The following is a 25,307-nucleotide window of genomic DNA, read 5'->3' on the forward strand; positions in this document are numbered from 1 at the left end:
TTTTTTTTTGTGAAAACGACGTGGATGCACGTGCTGTCGTGCCTCCGGGTAGCTACGCCCCTGTTTGTCTTTGGTCAGAGTTGTCGTGTATTCTTTCATACTAAGTTCTTTAGATAGCTACAAACTATTATAGCTTACAAATTACATAGCTTTGTATACAAGTTATAGCTACAAATAGACTGATAACGCAATGACCAAAATTGAAAAAGACAAACAAATTATTGTTTGTCTTTTTCAATTTTGGTCATTGCGTTGTCTCAAAACTATTTAATGATTTATTTCAAACATTCGGCGAAAAACTATCGAGAGCTAAATTTATGTTGACTGCTTTTAGTACACAAAACACAATTTGTAAAACTAACGACAGAACAAACGCGAACACCACCAAAGACCGGGGTTGATCACATGTGCTCCGGAAGGGTTAGCAGATCCCTGCTCCATATTCAACATCCACAAAGGGGGTTCAAGACAATTTAGATTTGATTATAGTAAACAACACAAATAATAGAAAGAAGAGAATTTTAATCAAATTCTACATATAATAATGGGGAGTGATCACTGTTAAAGATCTACATAATATGCAGTTTGTGAGCCTTTAGCAAGGTCAGCTATCGGCAGACAAGATGTCACCATCCTTTGCTCTGAAGAGCGAAATTACGAAAGTGGGCAAAAAACTACAAAAGGCCGTATGGTGACCTACTGTATAGTTAATAATGTCTTTGTCATTTGGTCTCTTGTGGAGAGTTCACTTGTCTCTCATAAGTAATCATTCCAAACGTTCTTTTTTATACATAAGAAAACATAAAAATATATATGCTACAATAAAAGAAAAACATTACGGACAAAAATTCAAACATAAGACAGACTTGGTATTAATTAAAATATATGGTAATTTATGATATTAATCCACAGTTCATTGCTTTGTGCATTGTAAATGAAGCAACAACTAAATAACACTAATTAAAAATAATCTAAATAAATGGAGTCCTTTTAAACATTCTTTTAAGTGGTTTAAATAGTTTTAATTGTTGATATTTATTTAATATGAAGATGTTACATCATTGCACAACAAAAAAACCTCAACTAGAAACGATAGTAGTGGGGCATTATGTTTTCTGGTCCGTTCGTCCGTCCGTTCGTTCGTCCGACTGTCCCGCTTCAGGTTAAAGTTTTTGGTCAAGGTAGTTTTTGATTAAGATGTAGTACAATCAAATTCAAACTTAGTACACATGTTCATTATGATATGATCTTTTTATTTTAAAGTCAAATTAGACTTTTGACCGCAATTTCACAGTCCACTGATCATAGAAAATAAAAGTGTGAGTTTCAGGTTTGAAGTTTTTGGTCAAGGTAGTTTTTAATGAAGTTGAAGTCCAATCAATTTGAAACTTAGTACACATGTTCCCTATGGTATAATGCAGAATTAGTTTTTTTTCCAATTTCACGGTCCATTGAACATGGAAAATGATAGTGCGAGTGGGGCATCCGTGTACTTTGGACACATTCTTGTTTATATATATACTTTGAGAACTAAAAATACCCAACCTAATGAAAGTATCATGCAATGGAAATGACCCCAAAATGAACTGTTACCCCTTCCCCTCCAAAAAAAAAAGAGAAGAAGAAATATCAACATTTCCACTTGATCAACATGGAAGTGAGGTGCATATGTAAACAGGAGACAATATTTGTGAAAGTACAAAAAAACATAAATGTTAATGTGTACCTGTTATTTGTACGAGAGAAGGATGATCTGTTTATTTTTATCATTCTCGGTCCTTTACAATGTACGAAGGTGTGTTATGTCCACGCAATTCTTTTTTTGTATTTCTTCCTATGAAAAAATAGTCTGAAGGAATAGATAAAATTCATTTTTAAATATGCCAATATTTATTGAACAACAATATTTCCAATTTCCACATAGTACAACGAAATAACAATTGTAAATATTAAAAAAGTGACTGCACACATAAAACCAATAAGGATATTATTGGTTCGACTTTACGAAGTATGTGCCTCGCTTTGAAAGACTTTTACAGAAAACGATATCGTTTACAGAGTTTCAAATAGCACATAGTACATGAACCCCCTAAATGGCCTTGAAAAGGGTGTGCATGATTGATTACGAGAAAGATTTACATTATATAAGGTAGGTAATCGTTCAAGCAATAACTTAATTTCTGCTATGTTATTTAGTTTATTGAACGTGCTCACCACCCGTAACTACAATATCACTTTTAAAAATGTATTTATTATCCATTCATTTTCATCATGTGTTTGATGCATGTATGTCATAAACTATGCAGGTAAGAGTTAAGTCTATATTAATAGCTGGCCGGCTATTTTCTGTTGACTTTATAATTACAAATTTTAACTACTGTGAAGTTTTGTGGGTACCAATGTTCGTGGATTGAAAAAAAGTTGCATTTTCGTAGATATTTGAATTCGTAGTTTTGCCAACGTCTTCATATACTCTTATTGAAGAAAAATATAATTCGCTGGACATTGGATTTCGTGGTTCTTGTGTAACCACGAAATCCAGGAAGTTTGGTATTCAACGAGTATTATCAATAATAGTCCACAGCAGTGAAAGAAAATGCGTGTGTGGACATTCATGCATCTTTTCAACTGTACCTAAGTCTCGTGTACATGTAACACTTTGATATATCACCCGAGTCGTGTGAATAGCAAATTATTTTTTAAAAAGTTTAATTTGAAATTAATAAGTTTGCATTTAAATGTAGTTATTTTTAAATGTATGACTAGACGATTGTTATTTAAATAACTATATAATGGTTTACTACCTAGCGTGCATAATCAACCTTGGCTACACATAATAGCATTTAAATAAATGTGTTACAGTACACGGAAGTTAATTCGAGCTGAATAGCGAGCAATAGTTCAACTCGTGGCAGCACACACCAAATTTACAACACGACAGGTTTCTTTATGAATGAAATTCAATACGAATGACAAAATTTTGGAGACAATAGAGAAACTGCACAGGTATTATTATCTTGGATTAATTAAAAACACAAAATTAATGTGAGATGACTAGCATATTTAACATGGTTTCCTTCTAGTTATTATCGACGATTGTTATATTTGTCCAGTATAAATGTGATAGAAAATAGTTTAGCCAAAGTCCAGTGGCAAATATAACAAACACTTTTCCAGAACATGGTTTAACAAATATTCAAATATATAAGTAATATTAAAACAGTGAATGGAGCAGGATGGAGTGTGCAAAGTTTGAATAGTTACGTGAGGCGGAGAGCATTAGTATCAGGCTACAAAAAAAGCACAGACAATTCAAAGAGTTTGTACAATGTTCTGGTAAGTCCTTTTTTAAACGTTAAACACACATTGTAACTCATAACTTAATCAAAATGATATCACAATTTTGTTTGTAAAATTACGTTGACTTTTGGGAATCTATAAGGCAGCAACCATTTGATTTTCTGGGGTGGGAGGGTTATGTTTTTTTTTCTGGACAATTTTTTTTTTCGCCTGCGGCGCAAACCAATCTTTATTTTTCGCGACAAGTTGAAAACATTTTTTTTCTTTCAATTTTAGCATTACATATAGTGGCAGCTGAGGGTGAAACAAACAATTTTTTTTCTCAGAATTAAAAACAAATTATTTTTTTCTCCAAAAACTGGAAACTAACTTTTTTTCCAAAAAAAAAAAATATCGTTTACCCCGATTATATTATGCAAACTACTGTAACAGTAACATTTGACATAATCAATGTTGTCGGTGGGAGGCTTTCTACAAAATATTCCATATTGAGGGTAAATATACTTATAGTAAAATGTATTGTCGTATAATATACAGTGATACAGGAATAATAAATAATTTACAAGCTATAAACTTAAATATCGATATATGCATCTAACAATTTCATCGTGAATTTTTAGAAAAATAATTGATTTGTCGTTGAATGATACTGCTTATATCTCACTATACAACTTCAAATAGAATGTTGTGGTTAACGTTTTACTATTAGATTCAAATTGTGTATAGACATTTTCTTTGTTTTAAAAGCAAATCTTGGAATATACAAAAATAATGATGTGCGTTTGACGGTTTATACAAAAAGGTTTTTTGTAGTAACTATATAATGTTAACGATACAAAATGTCATGGTCACTTACTTTCAATTCATAGGAAAAACAACGAAAAACGACATACAATTCTTTAATATAGCACAATATGCATTATACATGTACATGACTTGTTCAAAATGTAACACCATGGATATACAATGTACAATCACAGGCTCAATAGATATACATGTAAGAAGATTTGGTATGAGTGCCAATGAGACAACTCACCATCCAAGTCACAATTTTTAAAAGTAAACCATTTTAACTCAAAGAACGGTCTGCAGAATTGAGCCTTGGCTCACACTGAACAGCAAGCTATAAGGGGCCCAAAAACAAATAGTGTACAACCATTCAAACATGAAAACCAACTGTCTAAACTATATATAAAAAATACGAGAAGCACTTATAAACCACATCAACAAACGACAACTACCGAACGCCTTTTTACACCATGTATACTGAACCACAATCACGATGCAGAAAGGTACCGTTCGATGACAAAATCCGAGTCATTACATATTTAAGTTGTGGTTCTGCCATCAATTTGAAGATATAGGGTGTCACTTTTGCAACATGCACAGGGGCGGATCCAGTCATTTAAAAGGGGGGGGTCCCAACCAAGTTCAAAAGGGGGTTCCAACTATATGTCCCCATTCAAATGCATTGATCGGCCAAACAAAATGGGGTTACAACCCCTACCCCCCTGGATCCGCCAATGATGCACACTTAATATGAAAATCATTACAATAGAAATATGATAATATTGTCGAAGGAAACACATTCACTCATGATAAAAATGCTCCTAATCGACATTTTACATGTTCTACTTATAATGCATATGTATAAACGCAATGATCACAGCATGCTACTGTCTTTATCCTTATATACATGTATGAAGTGGCTCATTTCTGAGATTTCAGGATACAACATACAGTGGCGGATCAAGAAATGTTCATAAGTGGGGACCACTGACTGACCTAAGAGTGGGCCCGCTTCAATCACGCTTCAGTGATTCCCTATATACGCAACCAAATTTTTCCCCAAAAAAGGGGGGCCCGGGCTCCCTGCCCCCCCCCTAAATCCGCCTCTGACATATCTTCTTCCATCCATATATTACAGATGATGAAATACAGACTCTGTGTAGCTGTCGTTGGGGAGGATAATAATGGTTCTACAACTGAGACAGTTTCGTAATCTAGTGATAGGAGTGTTTGTCATAGCTATCTGTTTACATTTCATTAGCATTAGTGATATCTTTCACTACCACTGGTAAGTTCAATTTGTTAGCATTAGTGATATCTTTCACTACCACTGGTAAGTTCAATTTGTTAGCATTAGTGATATCTTTCACTACCACTGGTAAGTTCAATTTGTTAGCATTAGTGATATCTTTCACTACCACTGGTAAGTTCAATTTGTTAGCATTAGTGATATCTTTCACTACCACTGGTAAGTTCAATTTGTTAGCATTAGTGATATCTTTCACTACCACTGGTAAGTTCAATTTGTTAGCTTTAGTGATATCTTTCACTACCACTGGTAAGTTCAATTTGTTAGCATTAGTGATATCTTTCACTACCACTGGTAAGTTCAATTTATTAGCATTAGTGATATCTTTCACTACCACTGGTAAGTTCAATTTGTGCGAGAATAAATAAATTTGGTGTTTTTACTGTCTTCTGATTGGTTAAAATTATTAGTTTTATTTTCAATGTTGTCAATTTCGATGGCGATCGATCGACACGCCCACTCTGACGTTGTGTATTCATACGCCAACATGTGTGTATGTTGTTATTGTTAATATAAATAATATAAAAAAAGGTTCTTTGAGCCTTATTCAAAATAGATAATAGCCATTCATTAAGTATGCACGGGATTTACTGAAAAAAAAATGAGAATGGAAATTGGGATTGTGTCAAAGAGATAACAACCCGACCAAAGAGTAGAAAACAGCCGAAGGTCGCAAATGGGTCTTTAATAGTCCTTAATACAGCGGGATGAAACGCAGCTGTCCTCTAAACAAATCACTTGTTCAATGAACATGCATGGACTTCAAACTAAACCCAAAATATATAAATGAACTAAAATTAAAAATCATACAAGACTAACAAAGGCCTCAGGCTCTTGACTTTGGAGAGGCGAAACAAAAGGTTTGAGGTTTTACCTTTCAAGTTTCCAAATTGAACAGTAAAAGATGAGTATTATAATTATGATAACAATGAATTTTCGATGGGTCATAGTAAAAACACTTGTCATATTTTTAGGACCACCCAACCAAGGTCTGCGGAAACAAGGTAAGTGGGGTGTTGTTTGAAATAATTAAACACATAAACACATACACACACATAACCAAAAGTCAAACAAAACGCAGAAATAGAAAATCTTACAACTATTAAACTAAAAAAAAAATATGTATGAACAAACTAAACAAGATTTGGATAGAAGAAAAGAGATTCAATTTATGGAAATAAAAACTTTCTTGAAAGACTGTTCGTCGGATTTTGCAGTCCGTATATTTCTGTTGCTGGTCATTTTGTTGTCCTCTACTATACGTCGTTGTCGTCGTTTTCGTCTTTCGTACACTATATATATATATACATTTCGGGTACTTCAGTTATCAAATTGTTTCGAATACACAGATAACCATATTAATTATTTTCCTTTTTAGCTCACCTGGCCCGAAGGGCCAAGTTAGCTTTTCTCATCACTTGGCGTCCGTCGTCCGTCGTCCGTCGTCCGTCGTCGTCGTCGTCGTTAACTTTTACAAAAATCTTCTCCTCAAAAACTACTGGGCCAAATTAAATCAAACTTGGACACAATCATCATTGGGGTATCTAGTTTAAAAAAATGTGTGGCGTGACCCGTCAAACCAACCAAGATGGCCGCCATGGCTAAAAATAGAACATAGGGGTAAAATGCAGTTTTTGGCTTATAACTCAAAAACCAAAGCATTTAGAGCAAATCTGACATGGTGTTTAAATTGTTAATCAGGTCAAGATCTATCTGCCCTGAAATTTTCAGATGAATCGGACAACTCGTTGTTGGGTTGTTGCCCCTGAATTGGTAATTTTAGGGAAATTTTGTCCGTTTTTGGCTTATTATCTTGAATTCTATTGTAGATAGAGATAAACTGTAAACAGCAATAATGTTCAGCAAAGTAAGATCTACAAATAAGTTAACATAACCAAAATGGTCAGTTGACTCCTTTAGGAGTTATTGCCCTTTATAGTCAATTTTTAACCATTTTTCGTTAATCTTAGTAATCTTTTACAAAAATCTTCTCCTCTACAACTACCAGGCCAAATTAAACCAAACTTGGCCACAATCATCATTGGGGTATCTAGTTTAAAAAATGTGTGGCGTGACCCGTCAAACCAAACAAGATGGACGCCATGGCTAAAAATAGAACATAAGGGTAAAATGCAGTTTTTGGCTTATAACTCATAAACCAAACTTTTTATAGCATATCTGATGGAGTCAAATTGTTTATCAGGTCAAGATCTATTTGCCCTGAAATTTTCAGATGAATCGGACTACCCGTTGTTTGGTTGCTGCCCCTCAATTGGTAATTTTAGGGAAATTTTGCTGTTTTTTGTTATTATCTTGAATATTATTATAGATAGAGATGAACTGTAAACAGCAATAATGTTTAGCAAAGTAAGATCTACAAATAAGTCAACATAACCAAAATGGTCAGTTTACTCCTTTAGGAGTTATTGCCCTTTATAGTCAATTTTTAACCATTTTTCGTTAATCTTAGTAATCTTTTACAAAAATCTTCTCCTCTACAACTACCAGGCCAAATTAAACCAAACTTGGCCACAATCATCATTGGGGTATCTAGTTTAAAAAATGTGTGGCGTGACCCGTCAAACCAAACAAGATGGACGCCATGGCTAAAAATAGAACATAAGGGTAAAATGCAGTTTTTGGCTTATAACTCATAAACCAAACTTTTTAGAGCATATCTGATGTAGTCAATTGTTTATCAGGTCAAGATCTTTTAGCCCTGAAATTTTCAGATGAATCGGACTACCCGTTGTTTGGTTGCTGCCCCTCAATTGGTAATTTTAGGGAAATTTTGCTGTTTTTGGTTATTATCTTGAATATTATTATAGATAGAGATGAACTGTAAACAGCAATTATGTTTAGCAAAGTAAGATCTACAAATAAGTCAACATAACCAAAATGGTCAGTTGACTCCTTTAGGAGTTATTGCCCTTTATATTGATATTTTTACCATTTTTCGTTACTCTTAGTAATCTTTTACAAAAATCTTCTCCTCTGAAACTACCAGGCCAAATTTATCCAAACTTGACCACAATTATCTTTGGGGTATCTAGTTTAAAAATGTGTGGCATGACCCGGTCAACAAACCAAGATGGCTGCCATGGCTTAAAATAGAACATAGGGGTAAAATGCAGTTTTTGGCTTATAACTCAAAAACCAAAGCATTTTGAGCAAATCACACAAGGTTTAACTGTTTATCAGATCAAGATCTATCTTCCCTGAAATTTTCAGATGAATCAGATAACCCGTTGTTGGGTTGCTGCCCATGAATTGGTAATTTTAGGGAAATTTTGATGTTTTTGGTTATTATCTTGAATATTATTATAGATAGAGATAAACTGTAAACAGCAATAATGTTCAGTAAAGTAAGATCTACAAATAAGTCAGCATGACCAAAATGGTCAGTTGACCCCTTTAGGAGTTATTGCCCTTTATAGTCAACTTTTAACAATTTTCATGAAATTTGTAAATTTTAACTAACATTTTCCACTGAAACTACTGGGCCAAGTTCAATATAGATAGAAATAATTGTAAGCAGCAATAATGTTCAGTAAAATAAGATGAACAAACACTTCACCATCACAAAAACACAATTTTGTCATGAATCCATCTGCGTCCTTTGTTTAATATTCACATAGACCAAGGTGAGCGACACAGACTCTTTAGAGCCTCTAGTTTATTCTACAACAGAATATTTCACAGAATTTAAAGTTGAATTATACTGAAATGTGTTGTGATTTGCTAAATATAGCTCTATATTCTACCAAACACTATAATATATATACAGTTATAATCTATTATTGTTTGTAGTCAAATTCCACAAAGAAATGACATCACAAAAAGAGACATTAAACAGGAATCGCAAGTAAAACCACAGAATGGTACATGTAAGTTGGTAACATAAGAAACATACATGCAAACACAAAAGGTAGCAAGCCATACATTAATAAACAGCAGTTAATCTTTAAGGTGGTACCCAACACTTCCATTAAAATTAATTGGACTCGTTTAATTTTCATGAAATTTTGTCAAAGTATTTACTTTGACCCGTGAACAACAATATAAAAATTCCAAAAATTTTGAACCAACCGTTTTGTCAGAAAAAATACACTGGTTATATAGCAGTTTGACAAACACTAGTTTTGATCGTTGAGAAGCTTTAAAATATTCCCTGAACAACACAACGTAATTAAAACGTTTAGCTTATTTGACAGAGTTATCTCTCTGTAGTGTTAAATGTAGGTACCACCTTAAAATGTAGTGAACGCATAAAAGCAATTTGTGAGAAAGAAAAAAAGAAAGAAGGAAAGATAGAAAGAAAGAAAGAAAAAAAAAGATATAAAGAAAAAGAGAGATGCGAATTTCGACTTGGGCTCCTTTAATCTGGTCCCCCATCAGTGCACAATGTTAATTAAATGTGTTTTGGAGTAAAAGCAATAATGGAACTATCTGTAATCAAACATACCGGATAACAGGTTCACGGAAGGCATGCGTTGTTATTAGTCAATTATGGTCGACAATTCCAAAGGCGGACTCAGTACCTTGTGCCAAACCAAGGAACGCACCAAGATCGTTAGATTTTCAACAATGTCAGAGCAAAAACACATAAATATAATAAGCTCTTACAGGTAGATGTTATTTTCTTAGTTGTATTTTTATGGTGTCAATTTTTATTATCTTTTATATATAAGTCAACTGTATATTTTAATTTTTTAATTATTCTATTTTTTTCAAGTGAACGTTAGTACTGAACAAGAGTTAATAAACTACTTAGCCAAATACCTAGATGTGATATGGACGGTCAAAGATGATCCAAACTACAATACTGAGCACATATTATTCTTAAAAAATACAGGACCAAAAAGGATTTCACATACAGATTGGAAAATCTACTTCTCTCAGACGAGCGTTCTGAATCCAAACCTGAAAAATATAAATGATTCATATCCTAAAAATGTTGTAATTGGAGAGAATCAGAATTTCATCTTGACGCACCTTTCCGGTTCACTTTATTGCATTTATCCACGCAACGCATTTTTCATATTCTTCGAAGCAGGAAGTAAAATAAAATTTCCACTCAGAGCAACCAAACTACAAAGATCTAGGACAAATTCATTTCCTAATTGGTACGTTGTCGGTTCAAAATCAAAACCAAAAATTATTGAAAGCACCAAAGGAGAAAATTTAAATTTTGTAAAACAATTTGGAAGTCAGCTGACATCAAAAGAACTGTTTACAATACATACTAATCACACTGACTTAAAGGGGACTCACAAATATGTCGTCCCTTCACCGGAGGAGATAGTTGTAATGTCTATTGATACCATACTGTTTAAACCAGAAGAGTGGACGATACAGACATCTGACGAATTTCCAGACGAAGTGAAGTACTTAGCAGGTACGAATTATATAACCACTGATCATTCTGTACACCCCTTTCTTATTAGTTCAAATTGCCGCTTGTGTATCCAATTATTGCAATTGGCAGTTTTCGGGTGAAACTCTTCTAGATGAAGGTACGCAATCGTAAATCCGCTACTCTTCGAGATGGAGGTACGGACTCGTAAATTCGCTACTCTTCTAGATGGAGGTACGGAATCATGAATCCGCTACTCACCCAGATGGAGGTACGGAATCATAAATCCGCTACTCTTCTAGATGGAGGTACGGAATCGAGAATCTGCTACTCTTCTAGATGGAGGTACGGAACCGTGAATCCGCTACTCTTCGAGATGGAGGTACGGAATCGAGAATCCGCTACTCTTCTAGATGAAGGTACGGAATCGTGAATCCGCTACTCTTCTAGATGGAGGTACGGAATCGTGAATCCGCTACTCTTCTAGATGGAGGTACGGAATCGTGAATCCGCTACTCTTCTAGATGGAGGTACGGAATCGTGAATCGGCTACTCTTCCAGATGGAGGTTCGGAATCGTAAATCCGCTACACTTCGAGATGTAGGAACGGACTCGTAAATTCGCTACTCTTCTAGATGGAGGTACGGAATCATAAATCCGCTACTCTTCGAGATGGAGGTACGGAATCGTGACTCCGCTACTCTTCTAGATGGAAGTACGGAATCGAGAATCCGCTACTCTTCTAGATGGAGGTACGGAATCGTGAATCCTCTACTCTTCTAGATGGAGGTACGGAATCGTGAATCCGCCACTCTTCTAGATGGAGGTACGGAATCGTAAATCCACTACTCTTCTAGATGGAGGTACGGAATCATGAATCCACTACTCACCCAGATGGAGGTACGGAATCGTAAATCCGCTACTCTTCTAGATGGAGGTACGGAATCATGCATTCGTTACTCTTTCTAGATGGAGGTACGGAATCATGAATCCGCTACTCACCCAGATGGAGGTACGGAATCATAAATCTGCTACTCTTCTAGATGGAGGTACGGAATCGTGAATCCGCTACTCTTCTAGATGAAGGTACGGAATCATGCATCCGTTACTCTTTCTAGATGGAGGTACGGAATCATGAATCCGCTACTCACCCAGATGGAGGTACGGAATCATAAATCCGCTACTCTTCTAGATGGAGGTACGGAATCGTGAATCCGCTACTCTTCTAGATGGAGGTTCGGAATCGTAAATCCGCTACTCTTCTAGATGGAGGTACGGAATCGAGAATCCGCTACTCTTCTAGATGGAAGTACGGAATCGAGAATCCGCTACTCATCTAGATGGAGGTACGGAATCGTGAATCCGCTACTCTTCTAGATGGAGGTACGGAATCGTGAATCCGCCACTCTTCTAGATGGAGGTACGGAATCGTAAATCCACTACTCTTCTAGATGGAGGTACGGAATCATGAATCCACTACTCACCCAGATGGAGGTACGGAATCGTAAATCCGCTACTCTTCTAGATGGAGGTACGGAATCATAAATCCGCTACTCTTCTAGATGGAGGTACGGAATCGAGAATCCGCTACATTTCTAGATGGAGGTACGGACTCGAGAATCCGCTACACTTCTAGATGGAGGTACGGAATCGTGAATTATGCATGCCTGTCTATACAAACATGTAAGACCGAGCAGGTTGCATTGTGCTAAACCTGATAATTATTTGATCTTATAATTGTATTCTATATCTTAAGTGAATATTGAGATTCGATTGAAAAATAAGGGATTACATCATAAATGCTTAATCGCTTACAATGGTAACATGTACATACATTAAAACACTGCTCTTTCCCTACAGTTTGTAAACACAGGAATAACATAGGTGTTGCATCCCTTAAACAAATGAAAACATTTGTAAAGGAGTAAAAGGGTAAACTGTACTCAAGAGAGGTAAAGGACAGCACAAATAAAAAGTAAGATATACCATAACCAAAAGGACTCGAAGGAGTTAAATAAAAAATGACTATCCACAAATTACTACACAGAAAACTAAATATTGTCAAATCAAAATCCATCGATTAAATCACTTTTCGACAATCTTTACTACGGCAACATTGTTAAGGAAAATTCTTGATTATCGGTTAAAATTTGATTAAAAAAAGAACTAGCTCACCAATAACTTATTATTAAATTGAAAATACGCTTATATATCGGTTGTCAGGACATAAAATTAAATACGTAGTAAAATTGACTTTGCTTCTATTATAGATGCCCTTAAAGTAAAAGTTGCTACAACCCCATCTCAAAATAAAGTGATAAAGTTTGTAAAAGGAAAGCCGATCTTTAAGAACACTAAATCAGCAGAAAGTGACGAATCATACGAGCTACAGATTGACGGGAAGTCGATACAAATTCAGATAACAGCTACTTCCGGTCACGGTGTATTCAATGGTGTCCAAACATTACTCAGCATGGCAGACACAACAAAAGTGTCTGGTTCTATTGTATTAAAAAGTGTGACTATAAAAGATAGACCAAGATTTAGATATCGTGGTGTAATGTTGGACGTTGCTAGAAACTTTCATCCGAAGGAAACAATCTTTAAACTTCTTGATCTGATGGCTATTTATAAATTAAACAAGTTCCATTTTCATCTGAGTGATGATGAAGGCTGGAGGCTAGACATACCTGATATACCGGAACTGACACAGGTACGGTGTATTTTATTTCAGAAGCGTTGGTATGTTTCAGAACGGTGTCATTGAATTAACATCTTTTATATGAATTGGAAGAAAATTTAGTTAAGTTATAGACTACAAAATCTTCAGAGGCTTCATCTTTTATTTTATCTTAAATATAAAATGTGAAAGAAAAAAAACACAGAAAAAAAAACCAAACTCAAAAACATAACACACATGATACTTCAAAGAGGGACGAAAGATACCAAAGGGACAGTCAACCGAATAATCATCTTTAAGGTAGTCTTTGAAAATGATTCCTCAATGTTATACTTTAATACCATTTTGCTTGAAAAGTTTTGCCTGTGTCAGTAAGATAAATTAATGTTTTCCCCCTTTTAAGTTAATGAATACCTATGCGATAACCTGTTATTGTATGCATGTTGCCTGTTGAACTAAATGGATTGTTTCAGAGGTAACCATATCAAATCTCCATGTTTTTTATATTGCCTACAACTTTGATTTATTTTGACAAAAGATTCCCTTTTTAGCTCACCTGGCCCGAAGGAAGTGAGCTTTTCTCATCACTTGGCGTCCGTCGTCGTCCGTCGTCGTTAACTTTTACAAAAAATCTTCCCCTCTGAAACTACTGAGCCAAATTTAACCAAACTTGGCCACAATCATCACTAGGGTATCTTGTTTTAAATATGTGTCCGGTGACCCGGCCAACTATCCAAGATGGTCGCCATGGCTAAAAATAGAACAAAGGGGTAAAATGCAGGTTTTGGCTTATAACTCAAAAACCAAAGCCTTTAGAGCAAATCTGAAAAGGTGTTAAATTGTTTATTAGGTCAAGATCTATCTGCCCTGAAATTTTCAGATGAATCAGACAACCTGTTGTTAGGTTGCTGCCCCTGAATTGGTAATTTTAAGGAAATTTTGCTGTTTTGGTTATCTTGAATATCATTATAGATAGAGATAAACTGTAAATAACATTAATGTTCAGCCAAGTAAGATCCACAAATAAATCAACATGACCAAAATACTCAGTTGGCCCCTTTAGGAGTTATTGCCCTTTATAGTAAATTTTTAACCATTTTTCGTAAATCTTAGTAATCTGTTAAAAAAATCTTCTCCTCTGAAACTACGGAGCCAAATTTAACCAAACTTGGCCACAATCATCATTGGGGTAGCTAGTTTGAAAAATGTGTCCGGTGACTCGGCAAACTTACCAAGATGGCTGCCATGGCTGAAGTAAAACAAAGGGGTAAAATGCAGTTTTTAAGGTATAACTCAAAAACCAAAGCATTTAGAGCAAATCTAACAAGAGGTAAAATTGTTTATCAGATCAAGATCTATCTGCCCTGGATTTTCAGATGAATCGGATAACCGGTTGTTAGGTTGCTGCCCCTGAATTGGTAATTTTAAGGAAATTTTGCCGTTTTTTGTTATTATCTTGAATATTATTATAGATAGAGATAAACTGTAAATAATATTAATGTTCAGCCAAGTAAGATCCACAAATAAATCAACATGACCAAAATACTCAGTTGGCCCCTTTAGGAGTTATTGCCCTTTATAGTAAATTTTAAACCATTTTTGTAAATCTTAGTAATCTGTTAAAAAAATCTTCTCCTTTGAAACTACGGAGCCAAATTTAACCAAACTTGGCCACAATCATCATTGGGGTAGCTAGTTTGAAAAATGTGTCCGGTGACTCGGCAAACTAACCAAGATGGCTGCCATGGCTGAAATAAAACAAAGGGGTAAAATGCAGTTTTTAAGGTATAACTCAAAAACCAAAGCATTTAGAGCAAATCAGACAAGAATGAAATTGTTTATCAGATCAATATCTATCTGCCCTGGAATTTTCAGATGAATCGGATAATCGGTTGTTAGGTTGCTGCCCCTGAATTGGTAATTTTAAGGAAATTTTGCCGTTTTTTGTTATTATCTTGAATATTATTATAGATAGAGATAAACTGGAAACAGCAATAATGTACAGCAAAGTAAGACCTAAAAATAAGTCAGCACGACCAAAATGCTCAATTGACCCCCTAAGGAGTTATTGCCCTTTATAGTCAATTTTTAACAATTTTCATAAAATTTGTAATTTTTCACTTACATTTTCCCCTGAAACTAACTGTGCCAAGTTCATTATAGATAGAGATAATTGTAAGCAGCAATAATCTTTAGTTAAGTAAGATCTACAAACACATCACTATCACCAAAACATAATTTTGTCATGAATCAATCTTTGTCCTTTGTTAAATATTCACATAGACCAAGGTGAGCGACACCGGCTCTTTAGAGCCTCTAGATCTTGTTTTTATAGGTCAGGAGCCTGCTGTTCAGTGATTTTCACTTATTGGTCTGGTTCATACATGTAGGTGTTTCCCCTTTCCTTTTTTGGTTTGAATTAGATCGTTTGTATATAAGTTTGTATTGGTTTACACTTGTCATTTTGTGGGCTTTTATAGCTTGCTGTTCTTTGTGAGCCAAAGCTTCGTGTTTAAGGCCGCATTTCTACCTATACTTGTTCACTTATTTTATACATTGTGACTTAGATAGAGAGATGTCTCATTGGCACTCATTCCACATCTTTTTATTCATTTACATTATATTTATTTTTTTATTAAACGTAAAGGTTCGATTACAATTAATTTTTATACGACCGCAAAAATTGAAAAATTTTCCGTCGTATATTGCTAGTATCACGTTGGCGTCGTCGTCTGCGTCGTCATCGTCGTCCGAATACTTTTAGTTTTCGCACTCAAACTTTAGTAAAAATGAATAGAAATCTATGAAATTTTAACACAAGGTTTATGACCACAAAAGGAAGGTTGGGATTGATTTTGGAAGTTTTGATCCCAACATTTTAGGAATTAGGGGCCAACAAGGGCCCCAAATAAGCATTTTCTTGGTTTTCGCACAATAACTTTAGTTTAAGTAAATAGAAATCTATGAAATTTTGACTCAAGGTTTATGACCACAATAGGGAGGTTGGTATTGATTTTGGAAGTTGAGGTTCCAACGGTTTAGGAATAAGGGCCCAAATAAGCACCATAACTTGAGTATATTAAGTGTATAGATATCTATGAAATTTAAACACAAGATTTATGACCATAAAAGAAAGGTTGGTATTGATTTTGGGAGTTTTGGTCTAAACAGTTTAGGAATAAGGGGCCCAAATTGACCAAAATTAAAATTTGTTTGATTTCATCTAGAATTGAATAATTGGGGTTTTTTTATATGCCGAATCTAACTGTGTATGTAGATTCTTAATTTTTGGTCCCGTTTTTAAATTGGTCTAAATTAAGGTCCAAAGGGTCTAAAATTAAACTTTGTTTGATTTTAACAAAAATTGAATTATTGGGGTTCTTTGATATGCCGAATCCAAACATGTACTTAATTTTTTTATTATGGGCCCAGTTTTCAAGTTGGTCCAAATCAGGATCAAAATTATTATATAAGTATTGTGCAATAGCAAGAAATTTTCAATTGCACAGTACTCAGCAATAGCAAGAAATCTTAAATTGCACAGTATTGTGCAATAGCAAGAAATTTTCAATTGCACAGTATTGCGCAATAGCAAGAAATCTTTAATTGCACAGTATTGTGCAATAGCAAGTATTTTCAATTGCACAGTATTGCGTAATAGCAAGAAATATCTAATTGCACAATATTGTGCAATAGCAAGAAATTTCAATTGGAGTTATCTTTCTTTGTCCAGAATAGTAGTTGAAACATTGTTTTATACAATGTACAATGTATATTCACTTTTACTACCAACTGATAAATTAAAACAATCTTTACCATTCAGTGATAAAAAGCACTTTTTTTTACATTTTAATATTTTATGATGTATTTAAATGAGTAATTATTGTTGCAAACTCCATTAGAAATTTGAATTGAGATCGGTTTTGGAATAAAGGAAAGGGGGATGTGAAAAAAAATTGGGGGGGGGGGGGGGGGGGGTTCAATTTTTCTCATTTGAAATTTCTTAAATAAAAAGAAAATTTCTTCAAACATTTTTTGAGAGGATTAATATTCAACAGCATAGTGAATTTCTTAAAGGCAAAACAAAAAATTTTAAGTTCATTAGACCACATTTATTCTGTGTCAGAAACCTATGCTGTGTCAACTATTTAATCACAATCCAAATTTAGAGCTAGATCCAGCTTGAATGTTGTGTCCATAATTGCCCCAACCGTTCAGGGTTCAACCTCTGCGGTCGTATAAAGCTGCGCCCTCCGCAGCATCTGGTTAACACTTGACGCCATGTTATTTTACAATTCTTTTGTCAACTCTCATGCAGCAAACTACTTTTAACTTGCTTGACTTTCATATTTAGATTATAGAACCAGACTGTTGTACATTATGCAATGTTAATTTGTAGTTAGGATCTAAAAGATGTCACGACGAATCAGAAACGGTATGTCTCATGCCTTCTTTCGGATCCAGGCCGAACATTGACGATCAAGGTCCGGCATTTTACAACATAAGTGACTACAGGGACATTCTCAAGTATGCAAATGAACGCCATATTCAAGTTATACCGGAAATAGATATGCCAAGTCACATGCGCGCTGCATTAAAATCCATTTCACTGCGTGCAAGCCACAAAGGAACACCACGTGACCAGTACAAAATGACTGACAAGACTGATGGTAACAACTACAGGTCGGCCCAAGGATATAATGATAATATTTCTAATCCATGTCGTGACGGCCTATACGCTTTTGTAAATATGGTTATAGGAACTATTGTCGAAGCACACAAAGACATACAGCCATTAACATTGATTCATTTTGGAGGAGATACAATACCTAAACCCGCACTACAGGCTATGAAATGCAAAGACAACACAACTGATTTATCGCTATTATTTATACAGCGTCTTTTTCAAAAGAAACAATTTACCAATATGTCTTTCGGAGCATGGGAGGACAGTTTTCTAAAACCAGACAAAACACCGTATACTGTAGAGAGCTTGGGTAGTATTACACAACAAAACAGGTAATGAGTATGAGTATGTTTTTTCGACAAACTTGTTTTTTTTTAATTTTACCGAATTTCAGATAAAAGAATATCGCCTATTATGATTACAAATGTGTGCTAAATTGTAATCATGAAATGTCTTTAACATCTTTTTAATCATTACATTTCATATAGTCTGCCTAGGCGTAACCGCGTTGCCCAAGCGCCAGGCACAGTCAGAGGTCGACCTAACTGTGTTGAAAGCGCTCTTAGGAACGATATACTAGTACATTGTAAATGCAACCATAAAACAAAACTTTTAAGGAACAGCTCTATCTTTTATTCACGTGTGCATTAACCCTTTTAGGGAAATATATATGTGAGCATACGAGAATTGTCTCATTGGGAATCATACCACATCTTCTTATTTCTAAGTATAGGTGTCATCTTTTATTTTTCAGAAGTGTGTATGCCTTTGTATATCAGGAAGAAAATAATGCAGTGTTTAAACTGGCCAATTTAGGATACAAGGTATATGCTTGGGTTTACCCATGAAAATAAAATTCCCATTTAAATGCAAAGAGAAATAAGCTCTTTTTCAGAGAACGTACATTTGAGAGCGTCTTTTCGTTAATTTCAAATAATGTTGGTGAACAAGTATGAAGTATAAAGCTATATATGTGTAATTGCGTGTACTAATGATGGCTCATTTCGTGACCTGATTAATAGCTTAAAATGTAATTTGGTAGATTTTTTGAAAGTTTGCGTAATTTTCGAAAAGTGAGAAAGAAGCGTATTATTTATCAAAATCAAAATTATACTAGACATGCTAGACAGATACAACTATAAACTTTAAGGTCATTATACGGATAATAATACTAGTGCATGAATTATACCTCTGCGGTATTATAATATTAAAATAGAGAAAGGAAATGGTAAATATGTCAAAGCGACAACAACTCGACCATAGAGCAGACAACATCCGAAGGCCACCAAGGGGTCTTCAATGTAGCGAAAATTCCCGCACCCGTAGTTGTCCTTCAGCTAGCCCCTAAAAAATATTACGGTTTATCGCTTTTATAAGATAAACCAATTTAATTAAAGAGAAATGATTATTGCCTCATTCGGATCCGGTTCTTGTTTCCCGCCAATCAACGTCACATGACTCGTCAGCATTACATTGCACTAGCCAATCTTGTAGATATGTAAAAGTTTCAAAAAATGCAATCGTAAAAAATCTTTGACATCCGCTTATCATATTCTTATATTTTGAAATGAAACTATCGTAGAGACAAGACAATTCTCCAAGAATGGATTTTCATTTGCAAGGGTCAGCAAACGACGATATTAAAAGGTAAACCGAACTGTCACCACACGATCCGATGCCATCAACCGAGCCATCAACACGAGGAACACATCCAGCTTCTTTCCGACATGTTTATGTTTGTGAGATTATTAGAACAATTTAATAATATATCTTCGCCATAAAAGTTATACAATGCTCGAATGACAGGGACAGCATCCAATTTGTCAGTGGCTCATTGACCGGTGATGATCGGTGATCAATTTAATGGCAGAACAAAATCTTCACACCAGGAGCCCCCGTTTAGAATTCCACACAGCACAAGATGCACTTGTAAGGAAAACACGATTTAAAAGAAGGAGAACCACTGATCCAAAGAATTCACTACCTCAGTGGTTCCAGCGGTTTGCAGATTTCGTCAAGCTTTAACCTCGGTATGTTGAATTTATATATATAAGAAAAAAGTTGATGTTTTGTGGTGTATAATTATTCTAATTGATATTTATCTCATTAGGATTAAGATAATCTGATGGTGATAAGATAAGATTACTGAAAGGATTATTTATTATTATAATTTGATGTCATATATTTAATTCGTGGCCTTTTTTACATGTCTGCTTTAATGTACATAAATTATATAACCATGCAGTCGTTTTGAAGACGCACCTAGCGCTATTATACACAAGATACACACGAGGGCAATAAGTGCAAATTCCTCATCTTTATTTACTTTATAGATTCTACCACTATTATACACAATTGTACACTATGTGTTAGATGGCTCAGCTGACGTGTAATAGATGAAATACACTATATGAGAGTTAGAAGACAAATTTTGTGGCGGATGGCGCGATAGCTTTAGATTAAATCCATCAGAGTCGATGGCTTAGATTAAAATATTTATAAGTGGAAATCCTTTGAACATGTACAGTCTTAAATATTTCCTAAACTGTTTGATACACTTAAATCGGCATTACTATATAAAAAAAAAAAAAAATAAAAAAAAAAAAAAATAAAAAAAAAAAAAAAATGTACATAAATTATGCCTATTGTTTTCTCGTTTGACTTGTTTTACATTTCTCTTTTTGGTTTTTAATTACTCTTTAATGCAGTATCATGGGCTCTGCTCATTGTTGAATGCAGTACAATGACTTCGTTTAATGCAGTATGGGCACTGCTCATTGTTGTAGGCAGAAACGTGACTAAATGTTATTAATGCGACTTGGGCTCTGCTCATTGTTGACGGCAGTACACTGACTTATTGATACTAATGCAGTATGGGCCCTGCTCATAAATGAAGGCAGAAAAGTGACTAATTATAGTTAATGTGGCATGGGCTCTGCTCATTGTTGAAGGCAGTAAAATGACTTTTTGTTATTATTTTATTTGCCGTTTGTTCTACTGTGAAGAGTTGTCTAATTGAATCATACCAATTCTATTTACACGAGTGAGCTTCTCAGTTACATGTATATATTTATACTTTTCAATTTGCGTTTATTTTTTTTGTTAGCTTGCTTGTTTTAATTTTTGCATGTTTGCCTAGCTATTTACATTATGCATGTGTTCCTGTTGTAAACTATGCTTATATTAAATTTGATATTTGTTTTTGATATGAAATATCACGTCAGTTGAACTTGTGAGAGATTTGCAGAGCTCATGTTTACGTTGTTGAATCCTACTACATACCAAGCCCGACCCTAAATTTTCTGACATAGTTCATATAGTGATACAAGCAAATATAGTTTATAATATACAAGCAATAGTCTGTAAAGGTTTCAAATAGCTTACTTATGCTCATGGACAGGACAATTAGTTTACCAACAAGTCAACTTAGAGCAAATAGGAGAATTATGTGCACTATTCACACAATTAAATTACTTTACAACTCACGAAGCAGCAGACAGAGCATGGTACACAACATCCTCTATACTTTGAAGTGCGATAATGTTATTGTATATATACACATGATACATGTACATGTATTGTTTAGATTATTTTTGATTGTCTTATCTAACTCAGATATGTGAACATTGATGTTTTAATACGTTTGTATTTTACTATCATATTTATTTTACATGTCGGCACGAACTATGGGCTTCCCCACATCTATTTTTAGAAACAAAACAAATATGCGGTATATAAGTTACTGTTAAGGACTTTTACAAACGAACACGCATATTATCCAGATGGGAAACTCGATGAATTTTTAAATTTATTTCAAATACTCTTGATCTATTTCCTTCTATCAAAAGGAACATTTAGCATTCTTTTCTATTTACAAAGCTGATGGACACAATCTTTTTAATTCTAGTCGGAATAAATCAACTATCCATTACTTAAAGTAATACCATGGAATTTTACTCTAGCACCTCGTTCTTTTAGGTCACAAAAAATATTCGACGCAAAACTATTCAAGATAGAACTTTCCAAAACATGTATTCGAATTTTTAAGTACTACTAGGAATGCATGGGGTAGCCAGTTTAGTACAGGAAACGCCTAGATCTTTTAGGTCACAAAATATATTCGACGTAAAACTATTCAAGTTTGAACTTTCCAAAAAAGCGGCACATACTGCTTAGCCGTATCCGAATTCTAAGTACTACTAGGAATGCAATCACATGCAATCGTCATGTTAGTACTGGATATGTGGTACTTTCAATGTATTGATTGATATGAATTTTATTTTGTGTACGTTCTACTCCCTTGGTTTCTAAAATATTGGTCACGTTACTTGTTTAAAATTAATAAATAGATTAGCCTATACAAATGTACACGACTTTGAAGGAGTGCCTAGGATAGCACTTATTATATATACAGGTAATGTATTTTCGTAAACTTTGTAGAGGATAATAAAATTGAAAATGGAAAACTAATATTAGTGCATATTACAGATTAACAAAGCAATTGAGTAGATTCATGGCATACCACCATCTTGCATCGTACTTTTGCAGTGACCAATCAGTCTAGTTATTACCCAAATCTCCGAATGTGTACACAGATGTTCAGTTTTATTGATTATACTGTTTATTTTTATGAAGAAACTTCCTGATTTATCGCATTATATCTCTTAGAAATATTTAACAAGTTCCAAATATATATGCTTTAGAATACATTTTGTTCAACTAAGCCGGTTAAGGCGAGATAACTCTTTTAGTAAACCCATGGATAATTCATGATCGGTTTACCAGTGGATGTATTACTGCTAAAATAATGCGTTTTATGATGATACATATATATTATATATAACATGGATAATACAACGAAAGAAGTGAAATCTTCAAAACAGCACCTTTATAACAAAGCTATAATTACAAAAGGAAAAATATGAGTGTCTAAGATTCAAACATATTAACAAAGAATAATGCCTTCTTAGCTAGTTCACCTAAATGGACCTTTAGGTTGTAGGAAAAGGGGGGGGGGGAATTCTGGTGAGTGTGTATAGACACACTCAAGTGGCAAGATTAAGGGGTTATGATCGTTTCCCGTAATTGTACGTCGGATCATATTAGGTTTTTACTTTCCTGCGGTACCGCAGGAAGTTCTGTTGAGACCATCTCATGTCTACCCTGAGTGGCCGGTTCTGAATTGGTACCAGTTCGAGCTTGACTGTTAATGATACATAGTATGGCCTATGTATTCAGTGTTTTATAATATAAAAAATGTTAATCTTTACTCCCCTGAAACCAGGGGGTGATGCGAATAAGACCCGACGTATTTGGGGATCATAACCCTCGTTCTCTTTAGAATTTAACCTGGAGGAACTTGAGCATCCATTGCTACCAATGGTGCACAGATTTGTCAGTTAAAACTAGCATGTCGGCATTCTGTAATCATGTCAGACCTCGTCATTCTAAGTGAACTGTGGCCGTTATTTCCACAATAGTTATTTGTTTGTTATGTTTTTGCCTAAAAATGGATTCTGTGATTAATACGGTTTATCGCTTTTATAAGATAAACCAATTTAATTAAAGAGAAATGATTATTGCCTCATTCGGATCCGGTTCTTGTTTCCCGCCAATCAACGTCACATGACTCGTCAGCATTACATTGCACTAGCCAATCTTGTAGATATGTAAAAGTTTCAAAAACCCACCCACCTCCCCTTGCAATCTGCCATCTAATAACAATTCTTGTGTCTGCTGCTGTTTTATTTATCTTTTCAGAATGACCAGAACATGCCGGATCCATAACTTATTGGACAAAAAAGAGGAGACAATCAATCCGATGGATTTGCTAGCTGAATCATACGTTCGAGAACTATAATTATTATGTCAATGCTAATTTTCATGAATGGCTACCACCTTTATCTAATATTTAGACACATTCAGTGTGAAAATGGAATTACCAATACCTGGTATTAGATCTTCGCCTAGATGCATTTAACTTTTGACTTTATTTCAAATGGATAAAAATCATGCAGCATTTATTTTAATAACTCGATTCTAATTGTTCATTGTTTTGTAATAAAATCATTCGTCACAGTCAAAAAGGGTGTCGGGATCTGGCAAGATTAAGGGGTTATGATCGTTTCCCGTAATTGTACGTCGGATCATATTAGGTTTTTACTTTCCTGCGGTACCGCAGGAAGTTCTGTTGAGACCATCTCATGTCTACCCTGAGTGGCCGGTTCTGAATTGGTACCAGTTCGAGCTTGACTGTTAATGATACATAGTATGGCCTATGTATTCAGTGTTTTATAATATAAAAAATGTTAATCTTTACTCCCCTGAAACCAGGGGGTGATGCGAATAAGACCCGACGTATTTGGGGATCATAACCCTCGTTCTCTTTAGAATTTAACCTGGAGGAACTTGAGCATCCATTGCTACCAATGGTGCACAGATTTGTCAGTTAAAACTAGCATGTCGGCATTCTGTAATCATGTCAGACCTCGTCATTCTAAGTGAACTGTGGCCGTTATTTCCACAATAGTTATTTGTTTGTTATGTTTTTGCCTAAAAATGGATTCTGTGATTAAGTATATGTATATGTAAAAATATTGAATACTTCATGTTTATTGTATTCCACACGTGACAGGTTATAAATAGCCCAGCTTCCTTATACCATTTTGACCACCCTTACAATAAAGATACAGACGAAAGGGGATTGAAATGGGCAACTGAATTCATCAACACAAAACTGGTTTTTGCATTTGATCCATTGAAAGGGAAGGATGGCTATGGTGAATTAAAGAAACCTGAAAATATTGTTGGTAAGTAAACGTAGTAATTTTGGGGCCCTTTATAGCTTGTTGTTCGGTGTGAGCCAAGGCTCCGTGTTTAAGGCCGTACATTGACCTATAATGGTTTACTTTTTTAAATTGTTATTTGGATGGAGAGTTGTCTCATTGGCACGCACACCACATCTTCCTATATCTACATATGGAAACGTTTTTAACCCGCTGCATTTGTTTGTTCCTGTCCTACGTCATAATTTCAGTGGTTGTTTGTCGATGTGTTTCATAAATGTTTCTCGTTTTCGTTTTCTTTTATGCCCTACCTACGATAGTAGAGGGCCAGTATTTTTTCTGGTCTGTGCGTCCATTTGTCCGTCCGTCCTTCCGTCCGTCTGTCCCGCTTCATGGTTGTT

General features: G+C 34.8%; 1 protein-coding gene across 5 annotated transcripts in view; it reads left to right on the top strand.

Moving 5' to 3' along the window:
- The first annotated feature begins 1,001 nt into the window (after window positions 1-1,001).
- LOC134718774 (beta-hexosaminidase-like) overlaps window positions 1,002-25,307 on the top strand; it is a 30,387-nt gene continuing 6,081 nt past the window's right edge. The window contains exons 1-10 of one of the 5 annotated variants that reach the window (XM_063581493.1): window positions 1,002-2,306; window positions 3,114-3,336; window positions 5,228-5,377; window positions 6,373-6,402; window positions 9,209-9,285; window positions 10,134-10,796; window positions 13,025-13,467; window positions 17,834-18,453; window positions 18,876-18,945; window positions 24,756-24,930. In XM_063581493.1, coding sequence (XP_063437563.1) covers window positions 5,274-5,377; window positions 6,373-6,402; window positions 9,209-9,285; window positions 10,134-10,796; window positions 13,025-13,467; window positions 17,834-18,453; window positions 18,876-18,945; window positions 24,756-24,930 — 2,182 coding nt within the window. In that variant the 5' untranslated portion in view covers window positions 1,002-2,306; window positions 3,114-3,336; window positions 5,228-5,273. Of the gene's footprint in view, window positions 2,307-2,681; window positions 3,337-5,227; window positions 5,378-5,711; window positions 5,738-6,372; window positions 6,403-9,208; window positions 9,286-10,133; window positions 10,797-13,024; window positions 13,468-17,833; window positions 18,454-18,875; window positions 18,946-24,755; window positions 24,931-25,307 lie in introns of those variants that run through there. The other 4 variants (XM_063581494.1, XM_063581492.1, XM_063581491.1 and 1 more) reach the window with 4 other exon arrangements.

The sequence above is a fragment of the Mytilus trossulus genome, chromosome 5 (genome assembly GCF_036588685.1).
Source record: "Mytilus trossulus isolate FHL-02 chromosome 5, PNRI_Mtr1.1.1.hap1, whole genome shotgun sequence".
Taxonomy (NCBI): Eukaryota; Metazoa; Mollusca; class Bivalvia; order Mytilida; family Mytilidae; genus Mytilus; species Mytilus trossulus.